The 22184-nt window shown below is 39.7% G+C and overlaps 1 protein-coding gene across 3 annotated transcripts; it reads left to right on the top strand.

Moving 5' to 3' along the window:
• The first annotated feature begins 67 nt into the window (after positions 1 to 67).
• LOC143288990 (dehydrogenase/reductase SDR family member 7B-like) lies at positions 68 to 21894 on the top strand. 3 transcript variants are annotated; one of them, XM_076597733.1, is made up of 7 exons: positions 68 to 120; positions 5650 to 5816; positions 7173 to 7273; positions 8475 to 8700; positions 10535 to 10627; positions 13118 to 13270; positions 18528 to 21894. In XM_076597733.1, the coding sequence occupies exons 2-7, from the start codon at positions 5660 to 5662 to the stop codon at positions 18737 to 18739; spliced, it is 942 nt and encodes a 313-aa protein (XP_076453848.1). In that variant the 5' UTR covers positions 68 to 120; positions 5650 to 5659; the 3' UTR covers positions 18740 to 21894. The 3 variants fall into 3 exon arrangements, with proteins under 3 accessions (XP_076453848.1, XP_076453856.1, XP_076453864.1); XM_076597741.1 differs by having other exon boundaries at positions 79 to 106; XM_076597749.1 differs by lacking the exon at positions 68 to 120 and adding an exon at positions 4877 to 5123.
• Positions 21895 to 22184: the final 290 nt, after the last annotated feature.

Here is a 22184-nt window from a genome sequence, read left to right as displayed (position 1 = left end):
TTGACACCACTGGATATACAATGGTTATGCGCAGTGAGCTGATCTTCGTATGCGCACATGCAATGTTGTTGAAGTCACATTCCGTTTCCGGTTTCGATTGCTACTGGTTTGTGACTTGGTGTGAGAATTTCAATATGTTTTCCTCATTTAGTTAGAAATTCTTTGTCTTAAAAGACTTCTAGATGTCTCAAATGTCTTTTGGATAAAAACAACAACTAAGTTTATGCAAACGCAGCTGTCTGTTTCAAAAGCATCATTGTTGTTTTGTCATCATGTGACTTGGACACAGGCATTTGATTGAACAACCCCACAGCAACAAAGACGGGTGCTTGACAAAGCCCTGTCCAAGACAAACGCTCTGAACACCTTGACCCTCAGGGGTCAAGCTTGAAGCTCAACTTGAAAAACAAAGCCTTGTTCGAAACACGTGTGTAGAATAAGGGAGGGAATCCCCAACCTAAGAACGTGTGGATCTTGATTCTAACTTTTTCCATCTTTGGTTGATCTTTGAATCTTTTCACGTAGAAAATAGGTGAAAAAAACTTTGAAACTTTTCACGAAATAAATAGGTGTGTTCAAGTTCATTTTAGACTTTGGTAATCAGGTTTAAAAGGTTGGTTACAGAAAAGAAAAAGAAACGCACAGTGATACAAAATCATTTTGTAGTTAGTGATGACAGTGGTGTGAACTTGAGAAAGAGATGACCATACATTGTGTCACAGATCTCACAGTGTGATACGAACACAGTGTGTGTGTGTGTGTGTGTGTGTGTGAAGATAATGATGATGATGACATGAACAGAAGATAGTAAAGTGTCAGTCTGTGTCTGTATGTGTAGAATACGTTGCTGTCGCTAAGATTTATGGCATTATTGCGACAGGTGGGGGTGTGCATAGCTTAGCAGGTTCACTTTTGGGATGTTATCAGTCTTTTAAAGCTCACAAGAGTTGGTGCTGTCTTGATGTTTTCTTCCAGGTGGTTCCAGTCTCTTACTGTACTGACAAAGAATGACTGTTTGTATTGCTCTGTCTGGCATCTGCTGACGTGGAATGTTCTTGTGTTGCTTCTTATATAATCAGAGATCGCACTGGTGGTATCGCACTGGTCGCCAGATGTTCGTGGCCTTATGAGTCGCCCTGGTTTGTGTGGAGTTATATACTCAGCAGATGGTATGGCCAGTACCAACCCCTCAACCACCTTGTAGAGGAAGATGAGGTGTAGATCACGTCTGCGCTGTTGGAGTGTTGGCAGTTGCAGAGTGTGAAGCATCTTGGTGATGGAGCCGGGTGTTCTGGTTTTATAATCGCCGGTTATGAACCGGACAGATAGGCACTGCACTTTTTCGAGTTTGTCAATGTCCTGTTTGAGGTAGGGACTCCATATGATAGAGCCATACTCGAGGGCTGGTCTGATGAGAGATAGATAGGCATTCTTCTTGCAATGGAGGGGGCAGAAATGCAGGTTTCTCCTGGAGAAGCCAAGGGTGCTGTGTGCTTTCTTGCAGTCAAATGTTTCTCCATTGTGTTGATGACATTTGTACAGCTACAAGTATCTTTGCAACCATTTTTTTTTTTTAATCATTTTGTTTTGTTATCAGTAAGAGGTAGTTTCAAAATGCACATAATTCCTGAACAATTTAGAACATTTGTTGTTTTTAGTTGTTTGTCATTGTTCTCCAGAAAAACAACCGGTTATAGAATATTGATTACATTTTTGTACAAGTTTATCACTGACTATTGTACAGCAGATTAAGTACAGGTTGCACTTTCTTCTTTGTGAAGCTGTTAGTGGTTCAGATTGCTAAAAGCTTTCCAGTGTACATGGTCCTATATATATACATGGTACTCCCTGCATAGAGCAATTGTCCACAAATTGTTAACCTCCAAAAGTACTTGTCTGGCAACCAGACTGCATGGTTACCTATGCTGCACACTGACTGGTGCAGCACTTCCTTCACAGGTCTTAGGGAGCAAGTATCCCTAGAGCTTGAAAAAAAGAAGAAAAAAGACAAAAAAAAGGATCATATACTCAACAACCTTTCTCTGTTAGGACACCTGGGAATACCTGGCAGTTGGGGCCCTAGATGAGAGGTCCCAGAATCATAGTGTGAATTGGATAATGGTCTAATGACTGCTCCCTTGTCATTTTTTGGGGGGGCAGGAATAATATATGACATTTTATGGTGATCTTCAACCATTCCACTCAGAATTCTCTTCAACATAATGGCTTGGGTGGCAGTACACTGAAGCTTGAGAGGGGCTTCAGAGTTGTGGTATTACACAATTTCTTGTCAACTTCATTCTTAGCTGCCAAATTTAAAACATTTTGTAATAAAATAAATAATGAATGGGGATGAGGGCAATATGTGGAGTGATGGCCTAGAGGTAACGCGTCCGCCTAGGAAGCGAGAGAATCTGAGCGCACTGGTTCGAATCATGGATCAGCTGCCGATATTTTCTCCACCTCCACTAGACCTTGAGTGGTGGTCTGGACGCTAGTCATTCGGATGAGACGATAAACCGAGGTCCTGTGTGCAGCATGCACTTAGTGCACGTAAAAGAACTCACGGCAACAAAACGGTTGTTCCTGGCAAAATTCTGCAGAAAAATCCACTTCCATAGGGAAAACAAATTAAAAAACTGCACGCAGGAAAAAATACAAAAAAATGGGTGGCGCTGTAGTGTAGCGACGCACTCTCCCTGGGGAGAGCAGCCCAAATTTCACACAGAGAAATCTGTTGTGATAAAAAGAATTACAAATACAAATACAAAACAAATACAATGGAGACCTTATTTTGGGATGATGTGACAAGGCTGTACACTGCTCTTCATTAATTTTCATAATGTATCCTGGTATTAAACAGACTTGAGAGATACAGTGGTGTTCTGGCCCCAAGCTAAAGTTATACCACAAGATATGTTTGTGATGGGGTTTGTCCCCATATTCTCCCATGCAGTTGTCAGTCTGTGATATCCTAGTTACTTTGCCACTTTACTGGGCAAATACTTTTTTCAACACCATGAGATGGTGGAACAGGAAGGTATTTCTTTTCAAGTCCAGCTGTGATTGAGTATTTTACTTTGAAGCAAATGGCACAACCTACACTGATGAATCACTTTGTCTATTGTCCTCTTAACCATTCGCTGAAAGTATAACATATTTTTATTTATGTGCTGAGGAGTATCATGGTGTTGATGTACTGTGCATGCTTTTAGGATGAGAGAGTAAAACTGGCTTTGAGTTTGTTGTCCTATGAAACCTTGAATATTGTTGCTATTGTTCTGAAAATGCTGGAATATAGCAAGGATTTTTATTTGTTTTTTTATTTGTTGGGTGTGATCTCAAGTATTGATCAGATTGTAGAACCTTGCATGAGTTGTTTTTCATCTGCATGTATCCAGAATTGTCAATATACAAATCCTAAAATACTATGTGGTAGTTGTATTTTGTCAGGGCTCATTCAATTAAATAGGAGATATTGTTTTGGTCACACTGGTGTGTTGCATGATAATGGACTGCACATGTTGGTTCTGATACTGTGGAGGGTGTGAGAGGAGACCTTGCTCACTAAACTGGGAAAATACTTCTTTCAGCACAATGAGATGGTTGAACTGGATGATATTTCAAGTCCCATTATGATTTTGTATTTTACTTTGAAGCTTATGGCACAACCTACACTGATAAATCACTTTGTATATTGTCCCTTAAATGTTCACTGAAAAAAAAAACCCAAAACCCCAACAAAACAAACTACCGGTTATATATCTAGCTGATGGGATGGCGCCTTCTCTCCAACAGAGAGAAAGGAGATCATGCAGATGGGCAATAGGGATAGTTTACATGTCTAGGCTGATGGACTTCTTGTCTGACTGAGGGCTTTCTCAGTTGCTCTGTCTCAATGGTGTAGAGTCCAAGGTGGTTTTCCACTCATTTACATTTTTTGCAATCAGTTAAAACTTCATCAGTTCTACATCTAGACCTTATGGCATGTTCTTTGTGCTGTTGCTTTAAAAACAGAAATTCCTATACATTCCTCTTAATATTTCCAAGAATCTGAGGTCTGTTGGATGTGTGAGCTGAGTGTCAGCCAGTAAAGTAGTTGGTGCAGAGCTTTTAAAATGAAAGTTTGGTAATAAGATTTGATTGTGTGCAGTGCTGTTCGGGTCCTGTCTGATATGAGCATCTTTTTTTGCATATGTCACTAGTTCTGTTTCAGTAAGGACATGTTCATACCAGCCTGCATTCCCCCTTTCATTCCTGTCATGTCTGTTGCAGAAGTGGTAAATCGTTGAGACAGTTGTCTTTTGCGCCACAATATGGCAGTGTGAATTCCTCACAGATTTTAACAATCAGGAAAGACATAGCAAACAACTTCACCCTCACCAAAAAATGAAATATTTATCTCACACACACACACACACACACACACACACACACACACACCACACAGAGAGTTGATATTCCTATGCATTATTCTCATTTGTAGCACCACTTTCAACCAGATATAGCAAAAAAATATTGAAATTGTATACAAATATGTGTGAATTGACTGTTTTGTTTTTGTTTTGTTGTTGTTGTTGTTTTGGTTTTTTTTTTACTGTTGTTTGTATATTTGATTTTATTAGGGAAAAATAAACTGTTGCAGAGACAAATGTTATCACAGTTTGATTTCATAATATATGATACGTGTAACTTGCTATTATTATGAAATATAGGTTGGGAATGTAAGGCATTAAATGTAATATGCCAAATGTTGAAATTGCCATGCATGTAAATGAAACACATATAATTTACAAAAACAAAACAAAACAAAACAAAAAAAAAAAACAAACAAAAAATGTCAACAAGCACCTTTTAATACATATAAACTTGAACACATACACACCTGTGTCCACATAAACAGTGACACACTCATGTGTATATAAACACACCCAGAGCAGAAGATAAGAAGATAACACAACTATTTTTATGTCTCAGATAAGCAGGAATGTCTGACAGACATGAGAGATGACACTGATGATATCCAAAAACGTTGTTTGCACAGTTTGTTTTCTTCTCAACCTTCAGTTCATGTGATAGTGCCGTTAACTTTTTGTTTGCATAGTCATGTGCCTAGGTCCGTGGTAAGAAAGGGTGTGCAAGGGATTGGAGGGAAGTAATCGGTTTTTGGTTTTTTTTTGTTCATATTTGACGCTCATGAAGGTTTTTTTGGTATTTTGTTTTCTGACGTCATTTCTTCTAATGTCTTGTCAGTCCAACATTATAAAATTGAACAATATAGTTTTTGATAATGGTGATAGTGGTGTGTGTGTCTGTGTAAAAATTTTGTGGGCTGTTTTAATTTTATGGTGCAGTAAACTTTAAAGTTAAGCTATGACCTCTCCACCCTCAGTGTGTGTGCGTGTGTGTGCGCGCGCGCGCGCGTGTGTGTGTGTGTGTGTGCACGCACACGAGCGCGTGTGTGTGTGGGTGAATTTTGTGGGCTGTTTTGATTTGATGGTGCAGTGAAATTCCAAGTTGAACTGTGCCCCTCTTCACTCCCCTCACTCCTTCCTCCCCTCTGGTCCCCCCTGACCCCCCTCCCCCAACCCAATACACATCCTTTGACAAAAGTAAATGTAAATTTTATCATTCATTTTCTCCACACAGATAGCAGAAAATGTCCATGATGAACTGGAGCATGGTGGGGGCCGGCCTGGGTGGCATCCTGGCTTCAGCAGCCCTGTGGTACTGCTGCAGGGTGTTGCTGAGGCGGCGAGCCAGCATCCAGGACAAAGTTGTTCTCATCACTGGTGCTTCGTCGGGGCTCGGAGAAGGTGACCCCTTTGTTTGATAACAAGCGCATGAACATTCATATAAAATATGTATTACCTAGTGTGAGAATGTGCACACACCAAAGCAGTAAAACGAAAGACCCAATGACGGGCGCAATAGCCGAGTGGTTAAAGCGTTGGACTGTCAATCAGAGGGTCCTGGGTTCGAATCATGGTGACGGCGCCTGGTGGGTAAAGGGTAGAGATTTTTCCGATCTCCCAGGTCAACATATGTGCAGACCTGCTAGTGCCTGAACCCTCTTCGTGTGTATATGCAAGCAGAAGATCCAATACGCACGTTAAAGATCCTGTAATCCATGTCAGCGTTTGGTGGGTTATGGAAACAAGTACATACCCAGCATGCACACCCCCAAAAACGGAGTATGGCTGCCTACATGGTGGGGTAAAAACGGTCATACACGTAAAAGCCCACTCGTGTGCATACGAGTGAACGTGAACGTGGGAGTTGCAGCCCACGAACGCAGAAGAAGAAGAAGAAGAAGAAAGATCCAGTACACATGTATAGGACTTGAGTGAAACATTCAGCAAAATTTATAGCAAATTCTGTTTCATTTTTATGTTAATGTTTTACACAAACCTAAGATAATCAAGGTCTGATCAGCATGCTGGATTATGTGAAGGTCAATGTCATGCATCTGCTCATGTTTTCTTTTTACTTCTTTGTCAGCAGATGTCGTGTAACGTATATGGATCTGCCTGCATGCTTTTGACACCTCCTTGAAACTGAAACTGAATAAACTGCTGCAAAAGATTCTGAAAGAAAATGATTGTTTACATCTAAACAAATATGTTCCTTTTATTTTGTCTATGTCGTAAAATTTGTGTGGTCATTTGATTTAGTTTGCTTATCTCCTGGTGATCAACACATTACAGTATACATTTTTCTTATCATATATGTTTATTAATTTATTAAATATATTTGTCATTAAACTGTAGTATATGTGTGTATATGTGTGTCCAGGTAATAACAACAATGCAAATAGACTCTCACTCTTTCCAGGCAGGGAGCTTGAAGCATTTACAATACGAAAAAAAAAAGTTATACATCTAGAAATACACGTTTCAAGAATGACACACCACACACAAAGAAGCATGTGCACTCTCAAAGACACACACCCACACATATGACCAGCGAAAGTTCAAGAACCACATCAATCAATAGGATAGTAGGTGGAACAGAAGAGGCGTATTTTGAGACATTTTAAAACTGAACTGGGAGTGCAAGATCTCTTATATTTGTAACTATAGCATTTATTATATTAGATGTAGTGCCAGGTCACTTGTTTTTGTCTGTGTGGCAGGATATATTAGAGCCTTGTTATCTGTGTATTGTTTCAGCGTGTGCCAAGGTGTTTCATCAGCACGGATGTCAAGTGATACTAGCAGGAAGAAATGTGGAGAGGCTGAATGCAGTGAAACAAGCTCTGGTGTCACTTGAGGTACACATTTTACTTCATTGTTGTTACAGTACTGTTGTAAGCCATAGTTCCCATATCATGCCTTGCAAACTTAGTTCTTTTTTGTTTTGTTTGTTTGTTTGTTTGTTTGTTTTTGCAATAGGTATATTGAGCACTCTACTGTTTAGTTCTCTTTTTTTTCTCCCACAGTGTAAAGGGATGGTTAAAGTAATGTTGTAATTCTTCCTCTTACTCTTGCAAAATAGGTACTTTTGGTCTATTAGTTCTACTGTTATCTTAAATTGACTCTTTTTGTGTAATGTAGTTGATACTGGATTACTCTGCCTTGATTTTTTGGCTTTAGCAGTGTATGTGAGAAAGGACATCATTTTATGCAACCAAAAGGAGCGGTATGGTATTAAATTTTGTTTCAGCAGATTTTTTTTTTTCTTTCTGAAATTCAGGCTGCTTTCCTTAGGGAGAGCATGTTGCTACAGTGCACAGCCACCCACATTTTCCCCCCCTGTCTGCAAGTGTATTTGTTTTACAATTAAAATGGAATTTTCAGTACTGTGGATGGCAAATTTTGTTCCATGTGTTATGATTATCATTGTTATGATTATTATTATCATCATCATTATTGTATTAGTTTTAGTTATATATTCAGCATGTTTATATATGATGTGAAAAACAGTCACAAACCTAGAGTTGGCTCTTAAAGACTGATCACCATGCTGGGATTATGTACAGATCAGGCATCTACCACCCCCAACCCCACCCCCATTCCCTCCCACCTCCCGCCTTTTTTTTTACATTTTTTTTTTATCCAGCATATGTGGTGGTGTGTCTATGGATCCAAATACTTTGACACTTCCTTGAAACTGAAACACAGTCATTGAAGCATTTGTCTGTCTGTCCCCTATTATCCATTGTATGTGTGTGTGTACATGTGTGTGTGTGTATGTGTGTGTGACTGAATCATATGACAAATGTATGATAAGCCCCTAAAGACAGCTTTCAGTCAACTCTACCCAGGTATGCATCCTGTTGTGCAAATGTTTCTGTTTTTGTAAAGTGCTTAGAACTTGATCTCTGACTGAAGATATCGGTGCTGTATATGCATCAATAATATCAATGCCCACTAAATCAAATTCTAGCCGAGATAGTCAGGGCAGCAGTTGCCTCCTCTCCTGCTCTGACGGTCATAGTTGGGATGTGACTATCATATGTACCCTGTGTTCAGACCAAAGCCAAGTGTCTCCACGTGCCTGCGGTGATGAAGATGGACCTGGAGGATGTGTCGGCGCTGCAGCAGCTGGCCCAACAGGCTGTGGGGCTGTTTGGGAAAGTGGACATCGTCATCAACAATGCCGGCATCAGCTACAGAGGCTGCATTGAAGACACCTCTGTCCAGGTGGACCAGAAACTGATGACGGTTAACTACTTTGGTCACATCGCCCTCATCAAGGGTATGTTCTGTTTGAAAGGAGCCAGCTGTCAGCCAGTTGATTTCTTTAAAAGAAAAGAAAAAAAAAAGCAAGTTAATCACACATACTGTACTGTGACAAGGCAGGAGTCTGATCCCTGCCCTGTGCAAAATATTGTCCCACTCATTTGGAGAAATCAGTAGTAGCTGCAGCTAGTAACCTCCCATAGTATAACACCTCCCCACTTATTAAGCTTTTGATGTTTGAGTGGAAAATGTACATTTTTTTGGTCTTTAATGTTGATGTCAGTATGATGTGCCGAATTGCCGACTGGTACAAACCTGATATATTTTAAAACTGTGAAGAGGCCAAAATGGAGTAATATGCTTTGTCAAAAAATAGTGTGGTGGTGTTTAAATTGAATGATAATAATTGTTTAGTCAGTATTCATTTTCAATGGTGTGTCAAGTTTTAATATCTCCACAATGTTGTAGAATTTTTAGGCATTTGACCAGTCTAAACCGTCATGAATAATACACATTCATAGAAAAGGCATCTGAATTACATACATGGTTGTATAACACATACTTTCTAAATATCTTTCACATGCATTCACAATGTGAACCATCATACCATCATTATTCAATATTTCAACATGAAATGCTTCTGTGAAAGGAAATAGCATTGTTGTATTGCATTGTATTGCATTGCATTGTATTGTATTGTATTATCACAACAGATATCTTTGTGTGAAATCTGCGTTGCTGTTTCCTGGGGAGAGAGCGTCATCACAGTTCAGTGCCAAAACCCCCGTCCCGCACCCCCACCCCCTTTTGTGTATGCAGATGTATTTCATTTGTTTTTCTATCAATGTGGACATTTTTACAAAATTTTGCCAGGGACAACACTTTAGTTGCCATTGGTTCTATGTGTAAATGCATGCTGCACATGGAGCTCAGTTTATCATTTCATCTGGAAGACTAGCACCCAGACCACTACTCAAGGTCTAGTGGGTTGGGGAGTTATAAATCCCAGTCTGTATGTGGGACTCGAACATTTTGGACATTTGCTTCACAGTTGGGCGCATTAACAGTACACCACTGCTCTATCATTAGTTTGGAAGAATACAGTAGTCTGATAAGAGATGGACAAAATTGGGTATCAAATTTCTTTCTTGTCATTAAATTGGTTTGGAAGAATACAGTGGTCTGAAAGAAACGATGGACAAATGTGATAAAATTCTTTTCGTGTCATCAAATTGGTTTGGTAGAATATAGTAGTCTATAAAAAGATGGACAAATTTGATTATCATATTCCTCTTCTGTCCTCAAACTGGTTAGGTAAAATACAATAGTCTGTAAAAAGATGGACAAATTTGGTAATCATATTCCTTTCCTGCCATTAAATTGTTTTGGTAGAATACAGTAGTCTGTAAAAAGATGGACAAATTTGATTATCAAATTCCTTTCCTGTCATCAAATCCCATAGTCACATATTCCCCCCCTCCACTAGACCTTGAGTGGTGGCCTGGACACTAGTCATTTGGATGAGATGATGAACCGAGGTCCCACGTGCAGTATGCTCTTAGCACATGTAAAAGAACCCATAGCAACGAAATGGCTGTCCCTGGCAAAATTCTGTAGAAAACCCTCTTCGATAGGAAAACAAATACATTAAATGTGTGGTGCTGTCAGTGTAGCAATGTGCTCTCCCTTGGGAGAGCAGCCTGAATTTCGCACAGAGAAATCTGTTGTGAGAAAAAAAGAGAGTTGGATAATGATAATGATACAAACTGATTTGGAAGAATACGGTAGTCTGAAAAATATGGATAAATTTTATTATCAAATTCCTTTCCTGTCACTACATTTTGTTGCAGGCCTCCTGCCGTCAATGGTATCCCAAAACAGCGGACATATTGTGGGCATCAGCAGTGTGCAAGGCAAGATGTCCATTCCTTACAGATCTGCCTGTAAGTCTGCCCTCAGGGTGTGTCTTTGTGTGCATACACACAAAGTGTGTGCAATATATGTGTTTTTCCTGTTGTGCAATAAACAATCATGTTTTGCTATGAATTTTGTTTTTTTGTGTGCTGGAATAAGTATTACTTCATTGGATTGTGATGTGTGTGTATGTGCGCGCGCACGCATGAGTGTGTGTGTGTGTGTTATCAGTGCATATGTTGATATTCTTATATAAGTTTGAAAACATTATTTTCTTTGTGCATAACTCCAGGCTTCTGCTGCTGGAAGTCTTTGGTGAATAAAAACAAAACAAACAAAAAAACAGAAAATCTAATGTAACATGTTACAACAGTGTATGTAACACAACTTAAGTGGCATAACTGATCATCTGCACTGCTCAGCAGATGTGCTGAAATAGAATGTCTTAAGTAACTCAAGTGATTCAAGCCAGTGGACAAGTATGTATTTCCTTCAGCTGGGCACATTTTGATCCTACAGGGAAGAGAAACAGTTATGTCCCGCAGGCACTCGGTGACCAGCTAAACACAGTGTGGTCCGGCACTGGTGTCTGTGGACAGGCTTGGGGCTCTACATGCTAGATAGAGAGCAGGGATGCCACAAATCTGAAAACACTCCTTTGCTCTGATGTGTGAGGTTGCCATCAAAAGCTGTGAATTATCTTTTTACTGAGATGCTTTAAAAATTTTTTTTTTTTTTAACTGATCACTGTTGTATTTTCGTGTTAATATTTAGATTACTGCTGCATTACCTTGTTAATTTTCACCAGATTACTGTTGCATTATATTGTTGATTTTCAGCAAATTATCATTACATTCTCTTGCTTTTTTTTTTTTTGCTTTTATTTTTTTTTTTTTTTTTTTGGTCTTGTCTCAGTAAAGCGACAGCCCTTCACTGACAACCTGACTTGTTAGCTCTGTCATATCTGTCATATCTCAGTGAGGTGACAGCCCTTCACTGACATCCTGGCCTGTTAGCTCTGTCATATCTCAGTGAGGCGAGAGCCCTTCACTGACATCTTGGCCTGTTAGCTCTGTCATATCTCAGTGAGGTGACAGCCTTTCACTGACATCTTGGCCTGAGAGCTCTGTCATATCTCAGTGAGGTGACAGCCTTTCACTGACATCCTGACCTGTTCTGTCATATCTTAGTGAGGCGAGAGCCCTTCACTGACATCCTGACCTGTTAGCTCTGTCATATCTCAGCGAGGTGACAGCCCTTCACTGACATCCTGACCTGTTAGCGCTGCCTTCGCACCATCCTCAGCATCCACTGGAGTGACTACATCACAAATGTCGAGGTCCTGGAGCAGGCAAAGACTATCAGCATCGAGGCAGTGCTGCTAAAGACCCAGCTACGTTGGGCAGGGCACGTGTCCAGGATGGAGGACCACCGCCTGCCCAAGATCGCGCTGTATGGCGAACTGTCCACTGGCCACCATGACAGAGGAGCACCCAAGAAGAGATAAAAGACTCCTTGAAGAAAGCTCTCGGTGCCTGTCACATTGACCATCGCCAGTGGTCCGCAGTAGCCGCTGATCGAGAGACCTGGCGACGCACCATCCACCAAGCTGTCTCCTCCTTCGAAAACAACCGCAGGGCCAGCCTTGAGGACAAACGCAGAAGGAGGAAGAACCACGACGCTGCAGCCGCGAACCCAGACCAGACTTTCCCTTGCAACCGCTGCGGCCGACTCTGCTTTTCCCGCATTGGCCTTGTCAGCCATGAGCGTGCCTGCATCAGACGTGGACAACGCCCTTCCTAGATCTTCGTCAGCGAAGCCAGGCCATGATCTCAGCGAGGTGACAGCCCTTCACTGACAAGTGTACTCGTCAGCAGCAGTCAATGGACAAAGTTTTACTCTTGTGATTTCATTCTTTTCTAAACAGATGGCTGCCAAAATATAGCTTATAACGACAGTACATTCAGCACAATAACCATAGCTTAAAAAAAAAAGTGTTCATCACACATTTTCTGTATTTCAGACCTGCTTCAAAGCATACCTTATAAGGGTTTTTTGACTGTCTATTTTACACTCTGCTTCAAAGCATGCCTAACAAACGTTTTTCCACTGTCATTCTGTGTTTAAGACTGGTTCAAAGCATGCCTTAAAAACATTTTTCAGTTGTCTGTCTGTTTTTTCAGATTCTGCTTCAAATCATGCCATACAAGCGTTTTTCGACTGTCTTTCTGTTTTACAGACTCTGCTTCAAAGCATGCCTTACAAGCATTTTTCGACTGTCTTTCTGTTTTTCAGACTGTGTTTCAAAGCATGTCATACAAGCATTTTTCGACGATCTTTCTGTTTTACAGACTCTGCTTCAAAGCATGCCTTACAAGCATTTTTCGACTGTCTTTCTGTTTTTCAGACTCTGCTTCAAAGCATGCCGTACAAGCGTTTTTCAACTGTCTTTCTGTTTTTCAGACTATGTTTCAAAGCATGCCATACAAGCGTTTTTCGACTGTCTTTCTGTTTTTCAGACTCTGCTTCAAAGCATGCCTTACAAGCGTTTTTCGACTGTCTACGTGCGGAGCTGGCCGACACCAACATCCAGGTGTCGATGATCAGCCCTGGCTACATCAGGACCAACCTGTCCACCAATGCCGTGCGTGGGGATGGCTCAGCCTATGGACGTAAGTCTTTACTTTCTGTTGGACACATTGATGTGTTTCACTGCTGACGCATTTAGATAGTTCACACTGTCACTGGTGACACGTTTTGATAGTTGATACTGTCACTGCTGACACATTTAGATATTTAAAACTGTCTTTGCTCACACGTTTAGATTGCTTACACTGTCACAGCTGACACATTTTGATAGTTAATGCTGTCACTGCTGACACATTCAGATTGTTAACACTTTCACTACTGACTAGTTAACATTTTCGCTGCTGACGCTTTTGGCTAAGATTTATGCTGAGAACATTTCCAGAAAATTGAAGAAGAAAAAAGCTCCGAATCTTAGTTCAGTCATATATCCCAAACTCAAGGTGATATTTTTTTTTTAAATGTATATAAAACTATGTGGGCACTCTCAGAAATGATTATATTATGCAACTTACAACACACATTATCTCACTTGATCATAACATGCTACCATTTCACACACACGCACGCACGCACGCACGCACGCACGCATGCACGCAGCTAATCCCAAACATTTTCTAAATTTGACACCAGCAGCACATTCAAGACAAATTACAAGTCTAATGTATAGAATTCGTTTAAATGCCTTTCATACAAAATTTTCTAAAAATATAAAATGTATATGCAGTAAGCAAATAACTAAGTCATCTACTCATTCATTGTCCGAGCATAAGACAGTTAATTCCTAAAGATGTAGTTGATGACTTTTCTTCCAATATTTCATTAGCCACTGAAAAGATTTTGAATGATTATTCATTGCTTAGAATGTTTTCGGAAATTTTAAACTCCAGTCCAGTTGGTATCCTCCTTTTATGTGTTATAATTAATGTTGTTATTTATATTTACATTGTTGTAGGTTAATACTTGTTGATATGCATATACATATTCTCCTTCCCATGACACCTCATTCAATTCACACCACAATCTCTTTAGACCTTTTTCTTATAATATACTTTTCCTCTGATACATAACATGAATACTTTTTTACACTAATATTCACATGCATTCCCTTTCCTTTATCCACTTCTTTACTCCTTTCCGTCTAAAAACACTTATAGTGAATAGACGTTAAACTGAAGATAAAACATGCACGCACGCACGCACACACACACACACACACACAGAGAGAAAGAGACAGAAACAGAGACAACATATGGAGAGTGAAGATAGTGTCAAGGGGTTAACCCTCTTCATGCCCTGTGGCACATAAAGCCACCCACCTCCACAGATCTCCACTGCTGCCTAACTTGTGCTGTCTTTGCCAGCTTTCCCTGGGTATAGCCATTTCCCCCAGCTCTTTTTCAACAACCCCTCTGAGCACCACCTGTGGTCTGCCTCTCCTTCTCTTTCCCTCTGGTGTCCAGCGAAGTGGATCTGTCGGAGTCCAAGGACGCGCACTGTTGACTGCCATCTTACTTTTGTTTAACTTTGTGGTCATGTCCGGCATGGTGGAGGGTTCTTTCTGGAAATTTGGCCAAAAGATTTTTTTTTTTTTTTTTTTTTTTTTTTTAGAATTCTGTGTAGGCAATAACAGTTCTTGGTCTTGTCATTCTGTAGGAATGGTAAATTTAATGATACTGGAATGGAAACACAAAAAATTGTAACAGGCAATTTCTTGCTGAATATTGATGTTAGGTACGTGTATTTGTATCTTGTATCATTTTAGGTTCATTTGGATCAGTTGTGTTCAGTGTCGTGTTTTTTAAAACTCATGTTGGTTCTTGTGTCAGACACAAAGTTGGAGTCATGTATCTCCCAGTATCTGTATTTCATGTACATGTGTACAAAAAATGATCAGCTACATGATCTTGTTCACACTGCATGAAATATTTGGTTTACTTTCATTATATATATTTAAAATGGTAACTGGAATTACAACATGTTGGTTACATTTCCTGTTTTCTTTCAATTCTCCACTGTGTTCAAATTGTCTCCCTTAGACCAGTGAGGTGAAGACTTGTATGCATATTCTCATCTCTGCCCTCTGTGTCCATCCTAGTCTGAAGGTAACATAGTTTATTTTCTCATCAAATACAATGAGAGCGCAAGTGGCTCTGCAGTTGAAGACAGGAAGCATGCAGGCATCATCAGGTGTCACAACAGTAGTCTGTTTTCTGTAATGATGTGGGTGCCACACTACTGCAAGTTTATACGCAGATTTACTGGACATTAGTTGGACCCCACATGCCCTAAACTATATCATGCACACACACACACACACACACACACACACACAAACACTGGCTGCTTTCTACACTACAAAATAAAACCATTCCTGTGCTCAGCCAAGTGATACACCAACAAATCTCTTTCCGTCTTGAAAGTGTTATTCCTCTCTGCCTGCCAACTAGTTCCTCCATCTGTTCACTCCCTTGCCCTTTTTGTATATTGATGGACGTTTATTGCTTCTAGTTTGCTTCCTTTCTCTTTGAAGTGAATGCTGTGGTCCTGTCATGTTTGACAATTTCATGTACATTCAGAATTTATAATACTTTAATATCTCCATTCTATTTTCTTTCCTTTCTTTTGTTAAGTGAACGTCATGGTCCTGTCATGTTTGACTATGCCATGTACTAATTAGAATTTGGGATCACTTTAATACCTCTGTTATGAGATATTCATTGAGTGTGTTAGACACATAAACAATGCACAAGAGCTGCATTCATTATGTGTATATAAAGGACATAAAATACTTTGATGTTAACTTGCAGTAAAACCACACAGAGTCTGAAATTATACGTTGACCATAGTTAAAGGGTAGGCAGAAAATATCATTCTATAATTAAACACATACATATATTTTACAGCAGGCTATTCAACAGTATTTTGAATAAAGGTGTCACCTTACCTACATAAATACACCAGCACGCATTTTATCGAGTCCAGTCATTAATTACAGTTGTGTAAGTGCTGAAATGATTCTGGATTGAAGCTACATTTAGTTCTGATTGCTGTGAATTTTAAAAACACAGAAGTGTGCTAGGTGGCAGAAGTGGGTCACAGTTTGGCAGAGTATGGCTGCTGTTGCTTGAAGTTGAAATGTGCCTGGATTTCTGTCAGTCTGTGTCATTGTGCAACTCAGTGCTCTTTCTCACACCCAGTGTGTCTCACTGAAGTGCTCTGTCTCACACCCACAACCTTGCTGCACACATTGGTGTGTCTCACTGAAGTTCTCTGCTCTGTCTCACACCCACAACCTTGCTGCACACATTGGTGTGTCTCACTGAAGTGCTCTGTCTCACACCCACAACCTTGCTGCACACATTGGTGTGTCTCACTGAAGTGCTCTTTCTCACACCCACAACCTTGCTGCACACATTGGTGTGTCTCACTGAAGTGCTCTGCTCTGTCTCACACCCACAACCTTGCTGCACACATTGGTGTGTCTCACTGAAGTGCTCTGTCTCACACCCACAACCTTGCTGCACACATTGGTGTGTCTCACTGAAGTGCTCTGCTCTGTCTCACACCCACAACCTTGCTGCACACATTGGTGTGTCTCACTGAAGTTCTCTGTCTCACACCCACAACCTTGCTGCACACATTGGTGTGTCTCACTCTGTCTCACACCCACAACCTTGCTGCACACATTGGTGTGTCTCATTGAAGTGCTCTGCTCTGTCTCACACCCACAACCTTGCTGCACACATTGGTGTGTCTCACTGAAGTTCTCTGTCTCACACCCACAACCTTGCTGCACACATTGGTGTGTCTCACTGAAGTTCTCTGCTCTGTCTCACACCCACAACCTTGCTGCACACATTGGTGTGTCTCATTGAAGTTCTCTGCTCTGTCTCACACCCACAACCTTGCTGCACACATTGGTGTGTCTCACTGAAGTTCTCTGTCTCACACCTACAACCTTGCTGCACACATTGGTGTGTCTCACTGAAGTTCTCTGCTCTGTCTCACACCCACAACCTTGCTGCACACATTGGTGTGTCTCACTGAAGTTCTCTGCTCTGTCTCACACCCACAACCTTGCTGCACACATTGGTGTGTCTCATTGAAGTTCTCTGCTCTGTCTCACACCCACAACCTTGCTGCACACATTGGTGTGTCTCACTGAAGTTCTCTGTCTCACACCCACAACTTTGCTGCACACATTGGTGTGTCTCACTGAAGTGCTCTGCTCTGTCTCACACCCACAACCTTGCTGCACACATTGGTGTGTCTCACTCTGTCTCACACCCACAACCTTGCTGCACACATTGGTGTGTCTCACTCTGTCTCACACCCACAACCTTGCTGCACACATTGGTGTGTCTCACTGAAGTGCTCTTTCTCACACCCACAACTTTGCTGCACACATTGGTGTGTCTCACTGAAGTGCTCTGCTCTGTCTCACACCCACAACCTTGCTCATACTCACAGTGTGTCTCACTTGACATTAGCTGTTCTCTGTCTCACACCTATAGCCTTGCTGCATACATTCAATATGTGTCACACTTTAGCAGCTTGATCCCACCCACAACCTTGCCACACCCAGTCACAATGTATCTCACTTAAATTTTGTCAGATTGCTTCTCTCAGCTTTTAAATTTGGCATTAACTCACTCAGTACGGCCAGTCCTCTCTCTCCTCTGCACAGACCCCTCGGATGTCCAGTGGGTGTCTGAATGACCCAACCTTTAGCTTCCATCATAAGAATTGTGGTATTCTTTGTCAACATTCACCTCTTCAGGATAAGAGCCTTCCTCTTGCAATATTTTGATGATGGTAATTGGGGTGAAACGCTGTTAACGTCGTCTCTTTCTCCGTTCGTATGGAGAGAGTTAAAACCCACTTTTTTTTCCAAACTAGCCCTCCCATGCCTTTCCTCTTTTGGCAGTTTCTCAAGCTTTCTGTTAACTGGTTTTTTGTTTTATTTTTATGTTTTGTCTTTCAACCCTCTGAACTGAGTTATGCATGTGTGTGAAAGACAGGTATGAAAGCACTTTATTTTGTTTCTGAATAAGTGCTGTATAATACCTTTATTTTTTTGTCATTGTTAAATATCATTAATGATAATAATAAAATTATTATTATTATTATTATTATTATTATTATAAGTGCTGTAAATACGTCTACTATTATCATTATTGATATAATATTTTTTAATTGATATGATTATTATTATCATTCTCATAAGGTGCTCTATCTCGCACCCACAATGTTGCTGCACACTTTCACCATGTGAATGTGTGTGTGTGCGCGCGTGCGTGTGTGCGTGCGTGCGTGTGTGTTTGCGCACATGCTTTACAGTGATGGACAAGACCACAGAGAGTGGCATGACACCAGAAGCAGTGGCAGAGAGAGTGCTGCAGTGCGTGTTGCGGGGTCAGCCCGACGTGGTCATCTCTCCCCTCCACCACCGGCTGGCCATCATTCTGCGGGCAGTGGCCCCCTCCCTCTTCTTCGCCATCATGGCACGCCGCGCCCGCAAACAGCGCACGGACTACAAGAAGGCTGAGTGATGTTTGCTATGACAACAACAACAGCAACAATGTCAAAAAATGATAACAATGATGATAATCTGTCTGAAGGGTGTGTGTTGAAAGTATGAAGGCTCCATGACACCTTGGAAGGATAAAAAAAAAAGGGTGAGTGATGGTTGTAGGACAACAACAATGGATTATATAAAGGCTGAGTGATGGTTGTAGGACAACAACAATGGATTATAAGAAGGCTGAGTGATGATTGTTAGGACAACAACAACAATGGATTATAAGAAGGCTGAGTGATGATTGTTAGGACAACAACAACAATGGATTATAAGAAGGCTGAGTGATGATTGTTAGGACAACAACAACAATGGATTATAAGAAGGCTGAGCGATGATTGTTAGGACAACAACAACAATGGATTATAAGAAGGCTGAGTGATGATTGTTAGGACAACAACAACAATGGATTATAAGAAGGCTGAATGATGTTTGTTAGGACAACAACAACAATGGATTATAAGAAGGCTGAGTGATGATTGTTAGGACAACAACAACAATGGATTAAAAGAAGGCTGAATGATGTTTGTTAGGACAACAACAACAATAGATAATAAGACTGACTGATGATTGTTAGGACAACAACAACAATGGATTATAAGAAGGCTGAGTGATGATTGTTAGGACAACAACAACAATGGATTATAAGAAGGCTGAGTGATGATTGTTAGGACAACAACAACAATGGATTTTTAGAAGGCTGAGTGATGTTTGTTAGGACAGCAACAATGGATTATAAGAAGGCTGAGTGATGATTGTTAGGACAACAACAACAATGGATTATAAGAAGGCTGAGCAATGATTGTTAGGACAACAACAACAATGGATTATAAGAAGGCTGAGTGATGATTGTTAGGACAACAACAACAGTGGATTATAAGAAGGCTGAGCGATGATTGTTAGGACAACAACAACAACAACAACGTCAAAACAAAAAAACAAAAAAAAAGAAAAGAAAAAGAGCTGTGTGAGTGATGTGTGCTGACTTCAAAGTATGAAGACTCCATGACATCTTGGAGTTGTGCCCCTTCACCTGTTCTTCAAGCTACTGCACGTCTCTCAACAGGACTGATTTTGACAGACCCCCCTTATCTCAGGAGGTAGATGGATGGATGGTACTCATTCATATCTCTACAGAGTTGCTGATTGATAACATGAGAGGGGAAAAAAAAATCTGGATCAGTTTAGAGATAATGCGGACTGGATTCCTTATTGGGTATTGTCAAATTTGAATTGGATGTGTCAGTTAAATTTGGATGGCATAGTGAAAGGGAGTTTAGCTTTCATATCTTAAAGTCAACAGTCTGTCCCTTTTTTTTTTCTTTTTTTTCACATTCTCAATCACCTTCACAGACAAACATGCATGTACACATTTTTGGTGTGCACACACATACACATGTATGCACAAACATGCACACATGCACACACACACACACACACACACACATACACAAACACACACTTTAGGCAGGAGAATTTTACTTTTTTTTCTTTTTTTTTTTTACTATGCTGTACCTGTCTATTGGTTGTTGTTTTTTGTTGTTAGTTAGTTTGTTGTTGTTGTTTTTTTTAATACGAATGATTTTTCATTTGTAAGCAAAGAACAAATATTAGCAGGTCTGATAATGAGACTTTAAAATGCTGATGCACTTCCCATGTACAGAACCTAATAAAGAAAAACAACTGACTGACCGTTATTAGATTATGGTATATTAAATATAGGAATATATTTAGTTTCTTTCCCCATTCTACTTTAATGCCAGATCAGTTGCACTTTTTGTTTCAATATTTTAATATATATATATATATATATATATATATATCTGTACTCGAGGGCATTACACACAATGAAAGAAGTCACATGAGCAACAACATTACATGTCCCTGTTGCAGGGAACCTGAGAATTGTTTTGTGACATCAAAATGATTTGCTTGAGTGTATTATGTAATACTATTTTGCATGCTATCTTGAATGATTTGCTTGAGATTATTATGAGATGCTGCTTTGTGTCTAATCTTCAATTAATGTTTTGCTTGAATTCATTGTGTAAAAAAAAAAAAGAACATTGTTTTATTTCTTTATCATGCCACAGTTTGTTTTGTCACATATTTCTGAAAATGAGCATCACAACAGAAATCTGTGCAGTCACACTTCTGGCAAAGTAACGTTGTACATGCCAGGTTTTCAGCCGGTTTGCAGTGACTTTAAACTGTGATGATTGTTTTCAATGTTTTGACATAAATGCTGACTCCCTTTAAAACAAAATAAATAATTTTTTTTTTTTTTTTAAAGTGGGAATAGGTTTCTCTTGCACATTTGCAGTGAGCCACTCATTTGATACAGTTCTGATAGTTATGCACATTGTTAACTGTGAACAACTTTTGGAAATCGTAGCCCTGCATGTAATGAAAAGAAACAAAAAAACAACTTAATTATGTTTGTTAACATGTAACTTATTGTAAATTTAGTCCACATGATGCAGAAGAAAAATGTTTAGTTACAATTGTTCATATGAAAATCATGGTAACCATAACTCAGCTTGAAACAGAAAAACAAAAAAACACTTACGATTTTGTGTGTGTGTGTGTGTAACACACAGTAACCATATATGATTTTTTTTGTGTGTGTGTGTACCACACAGTAACCATATTCAAGCATGTACCAGAGTTTGGTTATGATTATTTACATATAACTTATGTAACTATGCAAAAGGTTAACCTGGTGATTTTAGAAACCATTGTTCAACATGAAATAGAGGAAAACTCATATCACAATTGTTACATATAACTTGTAGCAACCATCATTACTGTTGTTTACATGTAATGCATAATTTTGCATGCAGTTGTAACTAAAAAATAACAATCAGTTAGAAACGTTGAAAAATAACTTGTAGTAACTGTAGTCCAACATGAAGATGGGGAGAAAAAAACCAACAGTAGATAAGACTGTTTGCATATGACTCACAGCAATCATAGACTAGCATGAAATGACAAAAAAGACTTAAATTATGATTGTTTTACACACATAGCTTGCAGTAATCGTAATCCTGTATAAAACTGGAAAAAGATTTTGGTTAAACGATTGGTTATATATGATGAACATTACCATAGTCCAGTATGGAAATAGTTTTTTTTTTTAAAAAGATCTAGTTACCGTTGGTTGATAATATACAACTTGTAATAACTATAACATAGCCTGAAATGGAAAAAAAATAGCTAAGGATGGTTTACATGTAATGTGTAACCATAATGTAAAAATAAAAGAGAATAAAAGTTCATTTATGAACTTTTACATCGTATTCAAAGTTATGAGTTTTCCTGTAATCCTTGCTGGTCTGTGGGAAATTCTTTCAACAGTACATTATTAACAAGACAGATGCATCCAATCAACTTGACTATCTATAAAACTCAAAACACCG

The sequence above is a fragment of the Babylonia areolata genome, chromosome 1 (assembly GCF_041734735.1).
Source record: "Babylonia areolata isolate BAREFJ2019XMU chromosome 1, ASM4173473v1, whole genome shotgun sequence".
Lineage (NCBI taxonomy): Eukaryota > Metazoa > Mollusca > Gastropoda > Neogastropoda > Buccinidae > Babylonia > Babylonia areolata.
The sequence above is the reverse complement of the archived record's forward strand: the minus strand, read 5'-3'. Positions and strand labels throughout refer to the sequence as shown.

Coding starts and splice junctions, on each gene's coding strand:
- LOC143288990 (XM_076597733.1), top strand. CDS start 5,660: ATGTCCATGATGAACTGGAGCATGGTGGGGGCCGGCCTGGGTGGCATC. Junction 10,628..13,117: donor CATTCCTTACAGATCTGCCT/GTAAGTCTGCCC, acceptor TCTGTTTTTCAG/ACTCTGCTTCAAAGCATGCC. Junction 13,271..18,527: donor GGATGGCTCAGCCTATGGAC/GTAAGTCTTTAC, acceptor CATGCTTTACAG/TGATGGACAAGACCACAGAG.